The sequence below is a fragment of the Centrocercus urophasianus genome, unplaced genomic scaffold, assembly GCF_019232065.1.
Source record: "Centrocercus urophasianus isolate 14NV4802_14NV808 unplaced genomic scaffold, USGS_Curo_1.0 seq_18, whole genome shotgun sequence".
NCBI lineage: Eukaryota > Metazoa > Chordata > Aves > Galliformes > Phasianidae > Centrocercus > Centrocercus urophasianus.
In genome coordinates this window covers 2742167-2764560 of record NW_024884733.1, presented here as the reverse complement: position 1 = coordinate 2764560, position 22394 = coordinate 2742167, and the positions used below count along the sequence as shown (strand labels likewise).

The 22394-nt window shown below is 42.1% G+C and overlaps 1 protein-coding gene across 2 annotated transcripts in view; it reads left to right on the top strand.

The window, feature by feature from the left end:
- The window catches only part of RGL1 (ral guanine nucleotide dissociation stimulator like 1), a 64769-nt gene that overhangs the window by 7219 nt on the left and 35156 nt on the right, over positions 1–22394 (top strand). Inside the window, exons 2-3 of one of the 2 annotated variants that reach the window (XM_042819013.1) lie at positions 17611–17662; positions 17775–17819. In XM_042819013.1, the coding sequence (XP_042674947.1) occupies positions 17661–17662; positions 17775–17819 (47 nt within the window). In that variant the 5' untranslated portion in view covers positions 17611–17660. Of the gene's footprint in view, positions 1–17610; positions 17820–22394 lie in introns of both variants that reach the window. The other variant, XM_042819012.1, reaches the window with a different exon arrangement.

The following is a 22394-nucleotide window of genomic DNA, read 5'->3' as shown; positions in this document are numbered from 1 at the left end:
AGCCATTGGTTACATTTCTAAAGCAGATTTTAGAGACACTTTTTTTTTTTTCCTTCTGCTTTCCTTCTTGGCCACAGCTGGACTTCTGGCTCTGGAGTCTGTTAAGTGAGAGATTGACTCAAAAGATTACTTATTTCTCAAGCCATCTTTAATGCTATAGCATTGGGCGTGCAGCTGAACGTGTTCTTCCAAAACTATGAAGACCTTGTTGTGAAAGGGTGCTTTAAATCCCTCCAAAATTCTGAAAGGGAACAAGGTGAGAAGCTTCAACTCTGTCGTTAAATATTTATGTATTTTCCTAGCACTGATAGTGTTTGATAAGTACCTTTCCTGAGAACTTCATGGCGCGTTAAAACTGATTTTTGAATAATTGTCTTGTGCTGCATGTAACCACATGTTTGGCTTCTGAATGCTTCTGTAGTCATGTACGTTGTCAGGAAGCTTGTGTTGGAGAGATCAGTGAGAAACAGTACGGAACTGTCTAATTGCAATTAGGACCTAGGATATAACCTCCTCACTGACTTGAAAAGCAAGTCTGCAAAGAAGTTTTACTTGGGATTTATTTTCTTTCCAATGCTGACCTCCTAAGTACAGGTTGAGATTTAAATGGTGCCTGGAACCATCAACATTTTCAGAACGTGCAAAGCCTCACATTTTCTCTGAGCCTGATCCTGCCCTCCTCTGTGCACTTTTAAACCAACTCTGTGATTTATTTTTGTCATACTCTTAGGTCCCAGATGTTCTTCTCAAGTGTAGTTTTCTGTGCAATCAGTAGGCCAGCACTTAGCTGATCTTTGTCCTTGCTGCAGCTTTCTGTTTTTCACTCTTGATTTGTAGCATTTGTTGGTCTCTTCTGGCTAAATCAGACTCCTTGAAATCTTGCTGCCTGTTGTGACCACCAAGCCCAAGGCTGGGCTATAGTTCAGACTGTGTATTTGGCAGAAGTAGAAAGGCAGTTGACAAGGAGCTGACAGGCACCCTGCTGTTGCACTCAGAATGCCGTGTTCTCTGAGAACCTGTCTTGCAGATGGAGGATGGAAGATGGGGAGTGCTCACATGGATTTGGTGTGGCAGAAGGTAGTTGCCAACTGCTGGAGACCCACCAAGGAACGCAGATAGGAGATTTCAGAGACAATGAAATGATTTTACCTATGGACAGGTACACAGTTATCGAAAGAAAGCCCTGGAATTCATTTGGCTTACCTTCTGGTTTTGAGTAGGCTCTTTCCTCCTGCCCTTTCCTTCAGCTGTAGTCATAGTTGTACGCTAGCATCATACCCCTTATTAACAACTGCTTTTTCCTTACTTCCTCATTCAGGTATGCTTTTCTGCTCTAGGGATATTCCAGTAGCACACTGCGATGCAATCATTAGCTGGGTGTCTGTGCAACAAACATTTGAACATGAGACCTGAGCTTATTATAAATTTTAAAATGGAAGCCTGAAAAATTACCGTCTTTTATTTTTGCAGTCCCAAATGCAACGTGCATGATGAGAAGAATAGCTAGCTTTATAGCACCGTATCATGCTTTTGGTCATGTTTAAAACCTCACATTCCAAACTGTCAGAGAGTGACTGGATTGCAGTGCTTTAGTCTTGCATACTATTAACAATGAGTGAGGCTATAGGATGCTCTTGCTTGGCCACTTGAAACTAGGAAGAGACACAGAGGAAGCTTCTCTTCATATGGGCTGTGCAGAGGCATCTCCTGCTAATGACTGTTCCATTAAGTGGAATAATGAGAGGTAAGGGAGTCTCAGAAGAGCAGATGTTGCTGTTGACTGCACTGTTCTGTTTTTGCACTGATTGTTTGTGACTGCATCTCGGAAATCTCTCAGGCAATCTGTTTCAACCTGAAAGCTTGCTTTTGACATTCTTTAAGATTACCTGTGACATGTGGGGACATAACAACACCCTGTACAGTAAGTGATATCCCCTGGGAATTCCTCTGATAGCCAGGATGCCTGTCTATTCTAACTATGCTTCTTGGATGGAAAAGATTGTGCCTTAATTATAGTGTTTTAACTGTCCTGCTGCTAACATCAGTGAATTTTATTTTGTTTGCTTCTCCAAGAAGAAAGGAATGAAAGGGGTAACAAAAAATCAGCTTGCTCTGAAGAGAAACTGGCATTTTCCTTCTGAACATTGGAAGATGTAGGTCACTTGTTGGGTTAAAGAAGTGTTGGCAAGGAATGTGGCTATGTGTCATCGGAAAGCCTGGGAGAAGCAGCATATGAACTCAACTGAGATGCTGTGGAGAGAACAGCCCTGGAGAAACCATTAGTTTTACAGTTCAGGGTTTGATGTTTTCATTTAAGAAACAGACTGAAGCATTGCGAGCATGTTAGTCATGCTTGGATTTAAATTTAGCCTTGCTAAAGCTAATTAAAAATATGTTTAGTGACAGTGTGTGTATGCACGCTTTGAACGTGCATCTTTTACTACCGCCGTAGGAATCTATTCTCTAAATACACAGCTTCCTATAGCAGCGCTGTAAGGGGCCACAGCTGTGTGTAGAAATGATCACAAACAATCAGATCTTGGCCTAGCTCCTGAAAGGCAATAGTGTTACCTTGTGTGACGGGGGTAAATGGATGCTGACACAGCGTGATTCATACTTTTTCTTGTCCTTATGTAGCTGGTGTGTGGTTTCTTGCTTGTCGTTGTGCAGCTGGTGTGTAGCCTCTTGCAGACCAGAAGCAGAGTAAGTGTGATGTCTTAGTGTTGTTTATTACCCTGGCAAGATAGTTTCAGAGCTCATAAAACATTATCTTTGGTGTTGTGGTTTGTTTACACCAGAAAAGCAGAATGCCCCTTGTGTTTGAAATGGTTTATCATTTGTGCATCGCTCAGCCAGCAGCAAAGCTCTCTAGTCCAGTGGATATGGGCCAGGCTGACAAACCATTCTTTGAATACTGCATGTACAAATGCAGTATTTCCATGTATGTTATGTACAAACTTTTCAGTCGCTTTTCATGTTCAGTGGCCACAGAAACTCATGAGATTTGGCGCAGTTTTCCACGAGTGCTACACCAGCAGGTAGCGCTACCTTCAGGGCTGAATTATAAAGTCTGTGTTATATTTTTATGATTTCTGGGATAAGAATTTTTTTTTTAAATGCGTGAAAGTGGATTTTTTATGGAAATCACTCTAATTTGGACCAAAATGGATTCATACCAGTGCCTGAATACAGCAGCTTTGTAGTTCAGTTCAGCGTGGTGCCACCGATAATTCACCAGAAGTAAAGTAAAAGCATATCCTACTGAAATGATAATGATCCTAAATTCCTGCAGCATCTTTTATCCAAATGGCTTTCAAAGCATGGCCACAAATTTTCAGCAGACAGGCTATGTAAAGTGTGTTGTCGTGTAACGTGGTATAAAACTCTGCCTTTGGGTGGGGCTTACAGCTCAGCAGCAGTGCTGATGCTTTGGATTTGGTGTACCATAGAACCACGTAGGTTGCAGAAGACCTCTTAAGATCGTGCAGTCCAACCATCTACCCATTCCCACTGTGCCCACTAAACCATGTCTGTGAAGTTCCCCTTTCTTCTGGGAGGTGAGAAAAAAGTATTTCTGGGACAATCTCACTTTTTAAAAGCCACTTTTTTTTTTCCTGTTTTTTCTTCTTTTGAGGTTGTTGAAGAGTTTGAAGCATTAGATAAAGTTCTTGGGAAATTGATTAGTTGTCAGAGTTGCAGGATGATACTTAGTGGCTTCTTTGTTTTATCACACGGATATCTTCCCCACATGTGGCAAAGCAAGAAGCAGCTGGTTAACAATGCATAGCAGCACACTGAAACAATTTAGGACCAGAAGTGAATTAATTGGAACCATTTGAGAAGACCCGGACATCTGAGAGTCCAGGGTTCTGTGCAAGACTTCACTCACCTTGCAGCAGCAGTTGTGAAAGCAACCTCAAATATCAGGCTGCAGTAGGCAAGGGGGGAGTGGAGCAGTGCTTAGAAAACACTGCTACAAGAGGATACTGTAGTATCTCTGTTGTTCCCTCATCTCAAAGCAAAGAGAACTAGAAATGCGATATGCAGATGGGATATGACTGTTGGCATTTGGAGAGGCACTGGAAAGGTGAGGACTATCCAATCTGGGATTTGGTGCAAGCAGGATTGATTGACACTGTCAGTGAATAGGAAAGAATAGTGAAAATGCTTGAAATGGTGAGTGGAGCAGGGATGCTTTGGTGCCAGGGAGTGTTTCCTAGAATGGCCTGGGTTGAAAAGGACCACAATGCTCATCCAGTTCCAACCCCTTGCTATGTGCAGGGTCACCAACCAGCAGACCAGGCTGCCCAGAGCCACATCCAGCCTGGCCTTGAATGCCTCCAGGGATGGGGCATCCACAACCTCCTTGGGCAACCTGTTCCAGTGCCTCACCACCCTCTGTGTGAAAAAATTCCTCTTAAAATCTAACCTAAACCTCCCCTGTCTCAGTTTAAGACCATTCCCCTTGTCCACCCTTGTAAAAAGCCATTCCCCCTCCTGTGTTTGGTGGAAAGCAGTACATTAAAAGCAAGGGGAAAAGATACCTGTACTTTTTCACTGCATGTAATTAACCTGAAGGACTCACTGCTAGAAGTAATCGAGTCCAATAGCCTAGAAGGTTTGAGGGAGGACTGGGCATTTATATAAGTAATGAGAACAAGCACATGAATACTGCCTGAGATTGAAAACAGCCACATAACTCTTTACTGTTTAGGTGTAAAACAACCACTTCCCATGACTGAGCAGTCTTTCCTTTTAGATCAGTTATTCTTTATGTTATGAATGTTATTTCTGCACCTTGGTCTGTAACATCTGGCCACTGTCAGAAAGAAAATCCTCTAGTTTAGTTTAAGATGACAATTATTATGTGTTGCCATTTATAAAGTTCTGTTTTCTATTTGTTTGTAGCAAATATTTAACGAGGCAGAATAAAATTGAACACAGGCACTCATAAAAAGAATCCTGAGAACTCAAATGTCCCGAAGATGTCAGAGCCATATTGCAACATGACCTGGGAGTTTGCTGTGGGCCTGCTTTCCTACAGCCTCATGCTGCTCGACGAGAACTTTGGGTGCTCAGATCCTGCTTTTTTCATGCATAAAATGAATGTTTGCATCTTTGCTGCTTGAGGCTCTGTAAATGTAGGAATCGCGTGGGTTGCTGTGCCCCATTCAACTTCATAATAGCTGCCTTAAAAATAAGTCAGCTAGAACAGAGCTTGGTACTCTACATGTGGTCTCATCAGACCCTTTATGCACAGGAAGAATAATGTCCCTTGACTTGATTCAGTGCTCTCTATTTATACATTGCAAATTGTTTGCTTTTTGCTGCTGCTTCCAAGTGTTGTGCTGAAAGATTGAGTGCTCTGCCTACTCTAAGCCTTCAGATCTTTTCTCTGTTCCGTGTGCCACAGTGTGACCTTTGAAGGTAGTACTTTCAACAGACCTTTTCTGCTGAGCTCTTAAATTTCTCTGCGTTTGGGTGCCTAAGCCATCTGTTGCCTATGGGATGTCGATACCCTTTGACTGCTTTGTCAACCAAAGGCGTGAAGGTTTTTAGCAGTTGAGTTGGTAGCAGTCACCAACCTTGTGACTGTCAAGCTGCTGGGTTGCAGCCTGGTGGAGTTTTCACTTGTTCCTGTTTGCCGCGGTTTGATTTACCCCTTGACAGGAGGGATGGTAGTTTACACCTCACATCTTGGCACTGTGTGTTGAATCATATTGAGTTGCTGATTTGATTCAAGCCAGTGCCCAATGTCCTTCAGGTTTTTTTTTTAAATGGTACTCATGGATTGGATTTATTAAAAGGAGGATGGTAACATTTCAAAGCTTCATCAATGTTGGGTGCCAATGGCAAGTCAGTACGCCCTTCAGGATTAACTACTGACTTCAGTGCAGAAGAGATTAGGTAACTAAATGCTCCTGAGGAGTGTTTGGGAGCCAGTATAAACAGTGCAGGCAAATACAACAAGAAAATGGTTATGAAGATATGCCCACACATCCTTCTGTCTTAGTGCTTGGCTTGTAGTATTCTCTGGCCCTACCTGTGATGCACTTCGCATTTTTAGAGCAGAAACCCTTGAAGGCAGGGATGGTGCCTTACATTTTGACATAGCAGCCATTGTGCTGCTGTTGTAAATGTCTCTTAAGTAACAACAATCCATTTCATTTGGAAGTCAGATCTTACACTTCACATTCTTCCCAATGAGTGCCACAGATTGATTCTGGCTGTGCAATCCACTGGCTCCCTGCAGCATGTGAAACGGGAATGAACTCTTGCACGCTTACTTGAACCATGAGGCTTGCATTCTTCTTTGTACAAAAGCAGTCTTCTTGTTCAGAAAACTTCAGATGACTGTGGAGTTAGAAGAGGACAGAGAAGAAAAGAAATACGCCATTAACTCCTGATGCATAATTAAACAACAAAAAAAGGACAGACAATAACGTGGAGGACTTCTGTTTCATCTTACAGTCTGACAATTTTCGCTTGCTCTTTCCCCTCTACTTGTAAGCTATGCTTCTTGTGCATTCTGACTCAGTACTTCCACATAATTATGTGTGTTTTGATTTGTATTCACTGCCTAAGGATTTAAGTTCAACTGCAACAGAACTCCAAAACTGAAATACAGATGTCTGCAGTGGGTTCAGCGCCAGCTCACGCAGCTGGTGCTGCTTTCTGCAATGTCAGAAGAGATGGGTTAAAGGCCGGGTGCTGCACTTAGTTATAAGAATGCAGTCATTTTTCTAGATATATAATGTGCTTCTTTATCATACACATTGGCAGATTATTGTGCAAAAATGCCAGTTTCTCATAGAGACCTATGTAATTGGCAGAAGAATGTTGCCATCACAGACATGGTACGTACACATGTGAGCGTTTGTACACGTAGGCTCACACTACATGTGCATGTGTGCGAGAGAAGGATCTTAATAGACTCCATAATCAATCCCCTGTGCTGTCTAGATAATCTAGTAAAAATGCAGTTTGGCCTGAACTACTGATGGAACTAATATTTTTGGACTCTCTTAGCGCTTGAGTAAACGTTCAAGCTAGTAAATTTTAATATTAAGTAACATTATCTTGCTGCTTTTTCTGGTCAGGCCCCACCCTGGAGACATCTCTTAGTTTCAAAACAAAGAGTAGTAAAAAGCACAGCCATTGAAATGAAGTTTATAATTCAATTTAGATATGTACTCATGCTGTGGTCGTAAAAATGCTTTACTGCTAACCTATTTCTGCTTTAAAATATTAAAAAAGCTTGGCAGTGGAGATTACTCACAGAAATCATTATGAAATGTAAAAACATTTCCTTGTTTCTCTTCTTTCTTCCACAAAATTCAATTGAAATTTTGAAATTTTAAAATCTGAATCAATCTTCTGTTAAATATTTTCTCCTCTGCCAGAACGCGCACCTACAGTGTTATTTTCCAGCTACTCATGCTGTTAAAATCCATCACTCTTGCCTTGTTGTTTGCACTGAGGGCAGTAGCAGTTTACATTGATTTCCTGAGTCAGTATGATTTTAATTTCTGGGCACTTCTGGGGCAAGCTTTATAGTGTGAAAGGGAAGCCAGCCATCCAATCAGGATAAATAAAACCATTTTGGGTTATGTAATGTGTATTCATGTTATAATTATGCAACACAATTCTTACTTCTGCCATCCTTACAACCATTTTGAGTTCACCAGTTTTGCCTGCTGTCTCACACAGGACGTTCTTTGTTTTTACTGACTGAGCAGAAAGTGATGATGAGCTCCACAATTAAATTAAATTACATTCCTGGAAGGGAAAAAAGTGGTGCAGCTTTTCACAGGATAAGCATCACAGTTTATGACTACCAACAATACAAGCACTGGGGAAAAATGATCTCTGTGCATTTGAATGGTCCAAATACCTTTTTTTTTCTTGCTGATCTATAATTGCCATCAACCGGTGTAACTCTTGCCACCCTAAATGTCTGGCCATGTTAGTGGCAATATCAAGCACTCCTTCTCCCTGCTAGACTTGGCATTTATTAAAAAACTGCAGCATGAAAGAGTTGTGGCAAATTACTTCACCAACCAGTGTTTCACAAACTGAATTTCTGTAATTCTGTTTTTCTTGGGGTAGATGGAGAGTTTTCATCATCTCTAAGAACCAGACAGCTTATAAACATGAGGGTAATTAAGAATTTTCAGCTTCTGTGTGGTAGTGATGGAGTGGGGCTGATTCCATAGCAGCACTGAGTGGCATCAATATTCAGTTGTACTGGAAATAATATTGTGCTGTCTGGCCCTGTGTTAAAGTATGCAAGGGCTGTATAACAACCAAGAGGGAATTCAAGAGCTGGGCAGTATGCAGCAAAGCACTGGTGTTGAGGTGGATGAGACTGGGAGATGAGGCTGTAGGGACAGGGGTAACCTGGGTACAGAGGCCTGAGGTCAAACAAAGCTCTCAATCCCAAGGCAGGCTGTAAGCTTGGAGAATGACTTCAGCAGCTGTATTTTTTACCACGTTTTAATCTATCCTGAAGAATGTAGGTGTAGGTGACTTGGGGAGAAGGGTCTGATGCTGTAGGCCTTTCACATGTGCACTGTGTTAAAACAGCAGCAAATATTTTGTGTGGAGGCCATACTGTTGTGATATGTCACCGCGTTATGAAGCCTGATGTGTATAAAGTTCTTAATATTTGCATACAAAAGGAGTCCTGGAAGGATTCATATGTGCTTTTAAGTCAGTAATTTAACCTCAGCTGCCTAATTAAATTAAAGAAAGTAGGTTGTGGCATGTGCACGTTTGTTTATATGTAAAGCTTGGAAGTTGACATGATCTTAGCCATTCATGCAACACTTTTGCAGTTGGACTAGGTGATCTTTGAAGGTCTCTTCCTACTGAGCTGTTCTACCCTATTTAAATACATTTCAGAGTTCATTTAGCTCCTCTGTAGGAAATGCCTGCTGGGAAATGAGTATCACTATCACGTGCTATGACAATTATTTGACCTGCATACCAGTGTGTCATGTAGTTTAACAGAAGTATGGCAAGTTTGTTTGGTTTTTTTGTTTGTTTTTGTTTTTCTCCTTGTTTGCTGTACCCTGTAAGTTGCTTGGGACAGTACTCTGTAATCACTTTATCCCAGTGCAAAAGCTCTATAAATATCTGTTCTGCTGAACACTTGAGTGTTTCAACCCAGTGCTCAGACCCAGACTGACTGTTGTTGCATGGCACTGGCAGATCCCTCCAAAGACAATAAAATGGGTGAGGAAAAATAGGGGAGTTTTCATTTTGGTGAGAGACAGTTTGTTCTCGAGTAGGTCTTATAAGAAAGGAGCTGGAGTCTGGCCTTTGAGCTGAATGTATGTATCTGTCATGTTTACAGCTGCTACCTCTACCTTCCACCATCTGCTCATTGCAAGAAAATGATGTTAAGTTGGTGGTCTTCTACATCTGTTGTATGGACTCAGTGTAGGATAGTACTGCTTAGCTCTGCAGAGCGCTTGTCATCTATGAATTCAGAAGTAGTTCACAGAGCAGGTCAGTTCTCAGCTGCCCTTTCAGAGCTGGCAAAACAGAGCACACAGATGTCTTGCACATGGCCACCCAACTGGTCGGTGCTACCACAGCCGACATCGCTGGAGCGCTCCCTTGAGATCCCTTGGAGCACAGAATCATTAAGGATAGAGAAAACCTCCAAAACCATCTGGTCCAACTGTCAGTCCATCCCCATCATGATCACTAAACCACGTCCTTCAGTGGCTCATCTCCGCAGTTCTTGAGCACCTGCAGGGATGGTGACCCCACCACCTCCCTGGGCAGCCACTGCCTCACTGCTTTTTGGAGAAGAAATTTGTGCTAATATCCAACCTGAACATCCCTCAGTGCAACTTGAGACCATCAGCTTTCATCCTAAAGCATTTGCCAGAAGGGACTCTTCTTGCAAGACTGTGGTCTGGAGATTTGCACAGCTACTCTGAAAAGAGTTGCATTTCTCCTAAGAGGTGGCCAGTGGTTCTGGCTCAGCTCCGTGGTGCCCAGCCAAACACTTACCCGGTGATTTGTCTGAAGTTTTATAGATAAGGGTTACATTAATGTCTGGGGTGGTTTGTGGCAGAAACTTCCCGTCTGAGTGCAGTGTTTTCCAGCACTCATGACTGAGGCCTGCATTCTGCTTGTAAATACAGCACCTTTACCCCTTGGTACTTGCAGAGTGCAGTGTATTGTCATTATGAGCTGAAGTCAAGATTACTAGAAGCAGTTCTCAAGTCAAAGTCCAGTGCAATATTTGATGTGCCTGCCATCTTTAGTACCACTTTCCTCTGCTCAACAGCTCTTCCTTTCTCCTTGGGACTTACTAGTATGTAGCTCAGCCTTGGCACCCACCAGCCTCCCAGACAGGCTGCAAGCAGAAAATGTGAGGAGGGCATGGGAGGAATGAGGCTAAGATGAGGTGCCTGCGGAACAGTAATTGCTGCTCACTGCTCCTGTGCACAGAGGGACTGCTCCAGCTGCCTGTGTCTCCTTCTTGCGATTCTTAAAAGCCATTCCTGTTTTTATACCTGCTTTTATTAGTTCTGACAGTTTTATGCAAGGCTGAAGACTCTGTGAAGAGCTCTTTGCTCATGGAGACACTGTGTAACACATCTGAGTCTACGCAGGTCAAAATATTTTGCAGAACGGGCTGAGCTTACTGCCAAAAGGGGCAGTAAAACCTATTTCCATGCCCTCATTCTGGTGCACTGTTCACTTAGACTTCTGCTGTTTCTAGTATTTATTTACTGCTCAGTTTGGAGACTGGACATTTTGGTGTTCCTATGCACTGAAGCAAGGAGAATGCCAGGTTTTATAGAAGTTATTTTCCTCTAATATGAAAAGGGTATAGAAAGATGTTTAATATGAGTTGTATTTGTTAGTGGGCTAGGAAAATATTTATACTAAGTGTCATTTGATGACAGATGCTTCTCAAACAGTATGAAATGCACATGACTGTGAGTTCTACCTGACTTACCAGTTCCTATTTCTTGGTTTTCTGTTTTAAATTAAGCACTTGCTAAACTTCAATGTCCGATCAAAGCCACCACAAGGAATATTTATACATCCCAACATATTATGAAAATAACATATCCATGGCATGCTAGTGAAGCACCACACTGTGGCAAGCTGCTGAACTGTGAAATGTGTCAGAAGAAAAAGAAAGGAAGAAAAAAAGAGAGAAAGAGAGGAAGGGAGGAAGTAAGGGAGGAAGGGAGGAAGGGAGGAAGGGAGGAAGGAAGGAAGGAAGGAAGGAAGGAAGGAAGGGAGGAAGGAAGGAAGGAAGGAAGGAAGGAGTGGAATGAATCTGATAGGTTCAGTTAATTCAGTCAAGACAGTAAGTTAGATAAGAGGGTGCGAGGGCTTGTCTTGATACTGCTGAAAGGCACAGCAAGGTGGGAGAGTCAGCATGAGAAGGGCCTTTTCGTAGGTTAGAAGGAATGAGAGGGTAAGCATGTAAATCATACAGGATAGCTGGAGATGAAGATTAGGATGAAGTTGTTGGGGCAGTTTTGGTCCCTCTAAAAAGCGTGTGTACTGCACAGCGAACCTCTTGGAGGACTTGCTTCTCATTGAATGCCACAGCTACATTCCTTTGCACGGATATTTCTAAGTATGCCAAATTAGAGAGGGAGAATTTACATGTTCCCTTGGCTGAGATTTTTTGCACTACTATAAGAGTCTCAACTGCTTTATGCACTTGCTTAAACTCCTCTAGATATGCGCAGCAAGAGGCGGTGTATAAATTAGTCTTCTTTACTTTTGCTTTGATTCATTTAGAGGTGGTTCCACACCATTCATGATACCTGAATGAGTCCAAATTTGCATAACTTCAGAAGGTGTGAGAAATGCTGCTCAGTGCCTCCGTATGCTTGTTGTTTCTTATTTTTCCCCCAGTAGCTGCAAGGTGCCTGAGTGAAAGGGTTCTAACTGAGCAACAGTGTTTGTGGAAGGCTCCTCTTTCTTTTACCTACAGCTTTTGTTGCTGTTTGCTGGTTCTTCAGGCAGATACGTGCCAAGCTGTGAGCTCTAAAGATACGAGAAAATGAGAATGCCTTTTGAACAATGATCATGGAATTAATTAGTCCTGGAAACTCTGGGTTGCTGCCAAGAAGAGTTATTTATGTGGTATGAAAGGAAAGGAAAAGGGTGGAGCTTTGGAAATCCAGGAATACCCCTAGCTGTCAGATCACAGGAAAGAGCTCATAAAGTTACATTGGCTTCTGAGTTTGGTGCAGTCAACACACAGTATTCTGATTTTCAGCAGCATCTGAAATGAGGAAATGGGAGTTAGCAAAGTGGAGAAAGCTCTGCAGAGAGCTCTGCGTTCATTTTATTTCCATCTGCACTGTACGATAAAAACAGCTGCTCCTGCAAAGGCAAGCATCCATGCTGCCTGGAGCCTGCAGGCTGCAAGGAAATCTAGCACTGGCCACCCAAATCCTGCATTCCAGCCACGGTTTCCTAGAGTGGAAATTCTGCTTCAAATTCAGCCTTATCTCACGCGAGCTATTTTCCAGGCTGACAGCTTTGCAGCATGGAGGACAAGGACAGAGAGGAGAGAGTGGTGGATGCGAGGTCCTTATGTACTGTCAGAGCTGCAGAGCTGATTGCAAGAGGAAGCACAGATGTGTGCACCCCAACAGCACTTGAAATGCTGTATCTTCACCTGAGGGATTTAGTCTAGTCGCCGATGTCAGTGATGTACACTGCTACGTGGTGTTGTTAGAGCAAAACAAAACATTTTTCACTTATTTTCTTTAATGATGATGTGGCCTGGATGGAGGCAGTCAGCAGAACGTGTGCACGTTTGAGTCAGTTCAGCATGATGGTCAGCTGCTGTGGGTTTTACCTGTCAGCATGCACACGGGGCTTCCTTCTGAGGGGAGCAGGCTCAGCTATAAGAGTCATTAACACTTCAGTTGGAAACGCCACGTCAAATACGTTGTTAATATCTTTGAAGTTGTCATTAACAGTAACTCCTATCTAAGGTGATAAGAAGTTTTGTAGAGTGTCGTCAAGTCTTCCTGCTGCTTATGTTCTGTGCTTTTTTATTAGTAGTATTATTTTCTGTTCTGGAATCCAGTTCTTAAAAGAATTTCTGTTTTACCTGTTTTGATGCTCAAGGGTGAAATTGCAAAAAGTGTTTTATTCCTCTTTTCAGAAGGTTCCCAAGGAGGTTGTGGATGCCCCATCCCTGCAGGCATTCAAGGCCAAGCTGGATGTGGCTCTGGGCAGCCCGGTCTGCTGGCTGCTGACTCTACACATAGCAGGGGGTTGGAACTAGATGAGCATTGTAGTCCGTTTCAACCCAGGCCATTCTATGATTCTATGATATGATCCTATGATATTAAGGCAAAGAGCAAAAAGGGCCTTTTTTTTACCTAATGTACAAGTTACTGCAATTTGGGCAGCATTAGTCCAGTGTAGAGCGTATGTCCAGTAAGTTGATGAGAATAACTATAATGGAAAAGTCCACATCTGGAAAAGCTGTGAACTTCATACACAGTCAAAAGCTTTTGAAAAATCTGTCACAGTCAATAAAATGGGGATTTATAGACAGTGGTTGATTACGCGCTCTTGAAAATCATTTTGCAGGATTTCTAAATGAATAAATCTTTACTGAAGTGGTGATGTTTTACATGACTGAGTCCAAGGAATATTTGATTTACTTATTTTTCATCTCATTTGTATTTTTTAAGTATCTATTTCAGCCTGCTTAATGAATAGTGATTGTGTTGACTTCATTCCATCATTGTGACTGTCAGAATCTCAACAGATAATATTTGCATTGGAAAAACCTTCAGATTAGTGGTTTTGGGGTAAAGGAGATTGTTTCCAATGGCAGTTTCGAAATCCTGACTACCAGTGCCTCCTAGCAGCGATCACCATGTGTCACTGTCAAAACTCGCACAGAGTTTTAGGCGCCTGCAAAGAGCAGTCAGCCAACACAAAAGCAAATATGAAAACTCTTTTGCTTTGGGCAGCCCGGTTATGTCAGTGAGGAGATGTCCTCTTGATTAAATCCAGACCAAGCAGTTTCCTGTTAGCATGCGAGCGCAGCCCGCAGTGTCTTACTCTGAGAGCCTGGCCCTGAACTCCTCTGCCAAGTCCTTTCCTCTTCAGCTTACAGGCAGGATTGCTAAAATAATACAAATACAAACAATCCCTAAAAGACTCTTAAAATGATTTCTAGCAGTTTAATGTCTTGCAGACAAACTTAGCCTTAGATTTTCAAAGTTTTGATTTTTATTGTTGTTGTTTTTTGTGTGTTTTTTTGTTTTTTGTTTTAAACATTCTCCTAGGGTTGTGTATTGGGGAAGTTGCAGTTTTGCAATTACAGGAAAATTTTGTGCACGCATCAGTCTTGGGAACACATTCTGCCCTTGTTTGGCACACATCAGTGAGTGCGAGGAGGCTTTTTTATGTGCCAAGGAGAAGACAGCCTTCCTTCAACTATCGTGCAGTGGGGGAATCTGCTGCATAGAAAATGAATGGTTAAATGCAGTGGTGCACAGACATTCTGTGTTTGAAAGTGGTTGTATTCTGTAACTAGTAATTTTCAAAAGTACAGTTTAATCAGAAGATGAAAGGTCAACAGTATATACTTTTTTCCAAGCCAGTTTTACTTAGGGTAAATTTGGATGGGGTTGTGTAGCATGAACAATCCGTTCATGACAGGAGACCAGGTTAACAGTCTGCAATTGCATGGTCTGTTTGAACAGATGTAAACCTGCAGTGCTTCTGGGAATCGTCTCTCTCCTTGAGCCAGAGCTGTTTTCCCTGTGTGGGTCCGTGTGTTCCTGCAGCCCTGGGGTAGCAAGGTTGGGCAGCTTGTCTGGGTTACATCTCACCCCACCGAGTGCAGGCTGTGTTCTTCCTGGACTCCTTTTGTGCTCCAGTTCATCACATGGCTGCATGAAAAACAGCTTTGGAACAGGGCAGCATGTGGGGAGAAAAGGGTCTCTGGAATGGCTTCTTGCAGTGGCTTAAACTCGATGTGAAATGGTGCCATTTTCCTGCTGAGTTGTGGCTGCAAGTTTCCTGAGCCCTCTGCCTGTGGACTGAGCCATTGGTATTTGTAGGCTGTTGAAAGGTCCCTGTGCCTCGACCCTGCACGATGCTCCTGGTTCTTCCAGTGCTTTTTACAGACCCAGAGGAACATGGCAACCAAAACCATTGCTGGGACCATTTCTTGCTATGAAATCCAATCGTTGGGAGTACTGCTAGAAACAAACAATTGGCTAGTGAGGATGCTGGAGTTACTAGTCCCATTCTTTCATTCTCCTCTCAACTCTGTTATAGCAGGCTGGATTTTCATGTTCTACCAAGCATCTGTTGGGCCCTGTGCCCTGGGAAATGGGATCTCCTCATCCTAAAGCAGCTGAGCTGTGCACTCAGTAAAGACATCTACATTACCCAAGAGAGGAAGAGATATCTATTATGAATAATTGAAAAGCAATAGAAGGTAGTGCTATAAATATGAACTGGATGGGCTGTCTGTTCCTGATTACTTCATAAATAGCTGACTTTGTTCTTCGTATTTTGCCAGTGTGCAAAGCCAAAGTCTGTAATGCCTGTGCAGACAGTGCTGTGACATCTTCAAGTCCTTGAGTCTAGGTGCTGGGTTGGTATTTGGAATAGAACTGTCCTCGTTGTTTTGAACTTACACCTTACTGGAAAACTTCCAGAGCAAAACCTCTGGTCAAAATGTCCGTGTGTCTGAACTTCACGTGCAGTCCAAAATGTAGTTCTTCAGGGGGTACTTGAGATGTGTTGTCAAGCAACCATGGAGAAACACAAAATATGCCTTAATTTGTTACTTAGAGGAGTCTCTCAGTCTGGTGTTGCTCATCCTACGTGCTGGTGAATTCAACATTCAAAGCCCAGAAGCACAGCTAAATTGCAAAATATTACTGTAAGGCTTCTCTGGGAAATGTGACCTAATGAAACACCATTATTGTCTGTATTGGGATACAGCAGGGCTGTTACCCAAGAAGGGAAGGCTGTGTGGTTCAGAAGAGCATCATCACAGCAGTCCCAGCTGAAAGCTTGCTGTGAGTGCATATGTGAGGAGGAAATCAGCACTGCAATACTGCTGCTCTGCAAATGGCTTTCTTCTGAGACTGTAGGAGAATTGGTGATGCAAAGTCTAAGCTAGGCTGTTGTGTGCTTTGGTTCAGTTTATTTCCTGTAGTATTTTGCTGCTGATGTATTCAATCCAACCTAAACAGATTAAAGAATTGGTTTTCAGGCTTGAACTATTTCCTGGTGGCCTGATTTTTTTCCTTTGTGTAAACCCATTAATCCCAGATACTTACAAAACTCGCTTTAAACAGAATATATTCTGATCTCATTGAATGTGAGTGAAAGTAACTCCATACTGTGAAAAGATATTTCAGCCATTCTGATGGCTTCCCAGGAGTTTATTTACCCGTAGATAAATCCTGATGTCCAGGGATTTTTGCCAGGGTCTGTATTTTTACTGATGGTTGCAAACAGTTGGATGAGATGGGGCCATCTCTTTTTCCCTCAAGAGAAATGGCTTTTTTATTTCTGCCATTCTGTTATTGGTGGTGCAGTGTGATTACAGTAATTAGTGACTGTTTAAAAAATAACCCTTCCCCCTCATAAAAACAAAGCATCAAACCTGAGATCTGTTGCCAAATACTGCACCAAACGAAAACTGTAAGAGTGAACTGAGGGGTTATAATGGGATGTGTACTAGGTGAATTGACACCTTCCTTCCTTGCGAAAGTATCATGAAATGTTTCTTGTCCAAATGTGCTTTATGACTATAGGTTGTTTGTCAGCCCAGAGCTGGTATTTCCAGCACAGGAATCCTAAGTTCTGACACTAAAGTTGTGACTTCATTGCAAACTTTCAGTAACTTAAGGGAGCCTACAAACAGAAGGGGAGTTGGCTCTTTACAGGGGGAGATAATGGCAGGGCAAGGGGAAGCAGTTTTGAATTGAAGAAGGGAAGATTGAGGTTGGATGTCAGGGGGAAGTTCTTTGCTATGAGTGGTGAAGTGCTGGAACAGCTGCCCAGAGAGGCTGTGGATGCCCCGTCCATCCCTGGAGCTGTTCAAGGCCAGGTTGGATGGGGCCCTGGGCAACCTGGGCTGGAATTAAATGTGGAGGTTGGTGGCCCTGCATGTGACAGGGGGTTGGAGATTCGTGATCCTTGGGGTCCCTTCCAACCCAAGCCATCCTATAATCAGTTTTAGAGTTTATGCAGAAGTTAAGTGGGACTGAATCACCACTGTTGTTTCCTTTAGCAATGTTATTATTCTCTTTGTGGGATAATGAACTTTCTTCTAGATTATAATACGTAGTAGTGCCACAGGAAACACTGATAGCAGTCAGAGTGTAAAATATTTCGCAGAACATGTCAGGGAAGTAAAGATAAACTTACTGAATAACGTCCATTCTTGACAGAGCTCCTGGTGTTTGGAGAGTCAAAATGGACAATGTAGTTTAGTAACTAAGGGTGGACTCCCAAATAACTGCTCCTGTGAAAAGATGAGTTGAGTGTGACAGCTGTGTGAAGGATTTGGTTTTTGCCTGATTTTTATGTTTTGTTTTTGTTTTTGCTTTGTAGGTTGAAGGGGACCAGTTGCCTCCAGGACATACTGTCAGCCAGTATGAAACATGTAAGATCAGGACAATAAAAGCTGGAACTTTGGAGAAACTTGTGGAGAACCTTCTGACAGCTTTTGGGGATAATGATTTTACCTACATCAGTATCTTTCTCTCAACATACAGGGGCTTTGCTTCTACTAAGGAAGTACTAGAGCTTCTCCTTGACAGGTAAGAGCCAGTGGATGGTGGGAGCGGAGCTGTCATTTACATGGCAGGGAGATGTTGTCAGGAATTGTTTCCATTACTGTCAGTGGACGTGGACTTAATAACCCAATGGACAGGTGTCAAGAATATGTCAAAATTTGGATTGTATAAATACATGCTGCTCACATTCACATTCTCATTAAAGCATGCTCACCATGTAGGGAAAATACGTTGTGTCTGGCAACTGAGGAATCAAAATGGGGCTAGCACGTGGAAATTGATCTAGCTTGTCTCTCTCCAAAAAGACTGAATGAGAGGGCTGCAGAGTCACATCTAGCCTTGATTCCTGTATTTCACTGGATATTGAATTTTCAGACCTAAGTCTCCTGTTGGGGGAAATTGATCTGAAGCAGGGATAATGCAAACATACTCAAAACCACGTCTACATCTGTTCACATCAACACACTGTAATAATTTTTTTTGTGGACAGCACAAAACCCCCTAGATATACAAATTACCCTTAGATACACAAACAGGCAAGGTCAGAGGTGGAAGTATCATATTTATTTCATTTTCAAAAGGAAGTGATGTACAAAAGCAGCTATTCAGACATGTAGTAATTAGAGGGCTAGTGTAAGAGCTAGGTTTTGATTTTGGCTCTCCCACTAGGTAGATAAGGAATAAGGTGCATGTAAGTTATCTGTGCTATTCTTTTACATCTGAAAAAGAGTGTGATACCACTTGCTTTGCAGGAATGTTATGTGCTTAATTAACAATGGTGTAGAAATGCCTAGCTGCCAAGCCTGCTGTAATTATAATAACAACTCTGGTAGCTCAAGAGTAGTAACTTCACAGCCAATAAAAAGTCAGATCTGAAAAGAGAAGCCATCATGGGTAGAGGCTGTGCAGTTAGATTTCCTACAGTGACCTTTACGTCTCAGTCCATACATATTCTGATGTAATTAGGACATAAGCAAAAAAAAGAGCAATGGTTCATATATGTAGGATTGTAAAAATGCAGAGGAATTCCTTCTCAAGAATAAGGAATTCTGCCTTTACATTCAGGTTTTTTTTTTATTCTGCATTTTGGATGTAAGTATCTTTTGAAGAATACCTTGTGAAAGACACCAAATTCGTCTGGATTCTATTAAATTTAAAACAGAGCTGGCTGGCAAACGGGCAGTGTGGTATGAGAATCTCTTGCTCTTAAGCATGTGAGTTGCCCAGGAGCCACACATCTATAGGATAAGCCAATGGTTATATGCATATACACTCTTATTTCCAGCCAGTAATGCTTCCTATGTGATTTAATTGAATTATTTTTTGTAAAGATAGAGGTTAGCAGAAGAAGCTCTTTTTATTAAGAAAGAGTTGGGTTAGATAAAATAATACCTTTTGCAATGATGCGTTACCCAGAATGGCTGTTTAAATTCTGTTCTAACAGTGCAGTTCTTGTTGCTCTGTGATGGAGCCAGACTGCTCTTTTGGGGTTTTCTATTAGTCGACATGCACCTAGGGAACTTGCCTTTCTGTAATCAATGAGATCTTTAAGATGGCTTATACAATGTGAATTAGTCATTCCAGAGTGGCTCCAAACCTGTTGATACACACTTAGTTTTTAAATTAAAGGTGCTTGTATAAAACGCAGGTAACTTATTTTGTCTTAAAAGTGTGTTCACGTACCCAGTTTAAATGCCCAGAAAACATCCTTATGTGTTTGCCATCCAGTTTGAGTTTAGACTTTTAGTAGTGTTCCATTTTTATTTCTTTGTTAGTGAGGTGTTTTGGTAATAGAAAGAAATGTCCCACCTGAGACTATGACCTCATTTTAGGGCTCACTGTACAAACATGCCTAGGAGTGTTTGCAGCAGCTCCCACCCTAAGGCCCTTCTTCTATCAAGAGATCCTTGAGACACAATGAGAGGAGCAGGCTGCTGGCAGATATTTAGGAGTGCCCTGAGGCACAGAGAGAGTAAGGGTTCTGCTTCACCTTACCGTTTTGGAGCTGGATCTCTGTTTTTGTGTCCACATCTGGTTGTTGTTTTGGTGTGGTTGGGAGATAGAAGACTATTATGCAAAGAGCAATTCATATGTTGTGCTTATTTAATTTGCATAAATTATACAAGATCCTATGTATCTGACAGGCAAGTCTAGAATCTACTACCAAAACCTGTTAAGATGGATGACCAGCAAAGTGATGGTGTTGGAGAGACATTCTTGTTGCTGGGAGGCTGCCTGCATTTTTAATGGAGGGCTGGTTTGTTGGGCACTCTGCACAGAGCCCCTGGGCAGGACTAGAGAGGGCTCCTGAAGTGCACAGCTCTGCAGAGAACTCGCTGTGCATAGCACTGCAATACCAAAATAATGAAATAACATCTCTGGAATTGAGCATTGAAGAATGATAAACTTGGGGTTTGTGCCAGATGGGTAATCCACTGAAACAACAGGCCATCTTACAGTCGATTAGCCTGGTTATGGTTTTGATTGTTTTGTGGTGTTTCATCACTAGCCATTAAAATGTTCAAACTCTACAAGGCTGTGCTGCTGTAAGGATGATGAAAAAGTCTTTTGGGAATCTTGCTTCTTTTGCACTGACGTTAGCAGACTCCGCTAGATAAATGGCTCTGATTTCTTCCTGTATTCTCCCCAAGAGAAAATTATCATAGCAAGCTAAAAATAGGAATGGACAAAATTAATAAAACACTGAAGTTGTAAATTCAGATACTTAAAAATCAGGAATCTGAGCAAGGAAAGAAGTCAGGATCGTTATCAAGTTCATACATCATGTGCTTTAGTTTCTACTTCTATATAGGTTTTTAACATAGGCAGTAATGATAGGATTTTAAAAACAGCCTGAAGAAAGTAATTGCTCATTCTCTGAGAATCACTAGTCTTACGACACCTGTACTCTTCAGGCTTATATGAAAATGCAGCAATGGTAGCTGTAAATTGTATTTTTGGTGCTATTTAACTCAGTTAACTGCAATTAAGTTCTTAATATTTTCGTATCTGGGAATTACATCTGTACCGTTACAATTAGATTGAAGCACAAAAGTAGTAGCAAGTCTAACTTAAGAGTCTTATATTTTTTCAGGCATTTATCAGGGGAGCAAATGAAAATCAACACTGGTTAGAAAACAAATTGAGCAGACAGGACTAACTTCTTAGCTTTGAAATCTGTGCATGGCTATTTTGTAATGAGTTTCATTTGAGTCTTCAAGCAGACAACCAGGAAAGTAGAAGTCTTCTAAAGATGAGGCCCTTGTTGTTCATGGCTTTGTTGGCTGTCGATTGAAGGGAAGGATCTTGGCCCAATCTTGTCTGCTGCTGTGTGTCCTCTTGGGCTGTGTCTGAAGAGTTTGTGCCCCATTGGAGCTTTTGGTAACATGCTAGCGTGGCAGCTGTTCTGCCTTAAGGAAAGGAGAACAGGGGAAGTTCCAGTGCTGCAGGTCTGCTTCAAACAAGTAGGCCAGGTGATATTTCTAGCAATGTCTAAGTTTGGGCGCTCAGGTGAGCATCCTTCTCCTCCAGAGCAACTTAAAAGAGGTGAAAATGTCATAAGATGGCAAGAAAACACAGGGGACAGAGCAGAACTTACTTTCCTGAGCCAAGTTCTGGTCTCCAGCTTACATACCTCTTGGAGCAAGCCGTAATATAGTCTACGAGGAGGGGCACGTAGGCTGCTTGACCTTGTCAACGTTATCCCCAGCTTTTTATAACAAATGGTAGAATCCTCAGGAAATCCTAGGAGGTCACCACTTCCTTCCCCTCTCACAAATCTCAGGAGTGCAGTGTTTAAGAGTCTGAGTTAAGTGTTTAAGATGTTTCTCTTGGCTTTTCAAATATCATGGTTTATCTAGAAGTGTACGGATTGGGACAAAATATAGATTAAATGTAAGCTGTAAAGGTTAGAATGATTTACATCATGTGTGGAATATGAACTTGTGAAGAAAAGCAGATGTTGTAAAGAAAAATACATAGAAATGGATAGTAATTGAATTTAACTAACTCAGTTTTCATCTTTACTGCAGAATAGGTAGCTAAGAGTCTGCGTTTTTCAAATTTATTGTTAGCAATATTTCTAAATAACAGCACAGGGATGAAGGTGGGTATTAGTGCATAGTCTGTGTTCTATAGCTATTATTTTTACTTCCCAGTTGAGTAAAAAAGAATGTGAAAAAGGCTCTCAGAATAAGCATTAGTTGTCAATTCCAACTTCATGTGGAAAGCTTGAGCACTGTTTCTTCTTCTTGGTGACAGAGTGAGACTGTAGAGTAAGGGGGCAATCATGGATGGCAACGCTGAATCTTCATTTGTAGGTGTAAGGAAGAACAGTGATGTGGCCAGATCCAAAAAGGCCCTTCCATCTTTCTGCAGGGGAGCAGCTCCACGACATGGGGTTGAAGGAACTGCACCTGTACTTCCTGCTCGTAGGACACACTGTATGTGGGAACGTACACATTGGGAACGTACCTGCCCACAAACATAGGTCAGCCCCATGAGTGTGTGAGGCTCTGCAGCCATCAGGACTTGGAAGGGGCCTTCATTTCCTGCCTGGCCATGGAGGAGTTGGTAGTTTTGACCCTGTGGAGTGGTGGG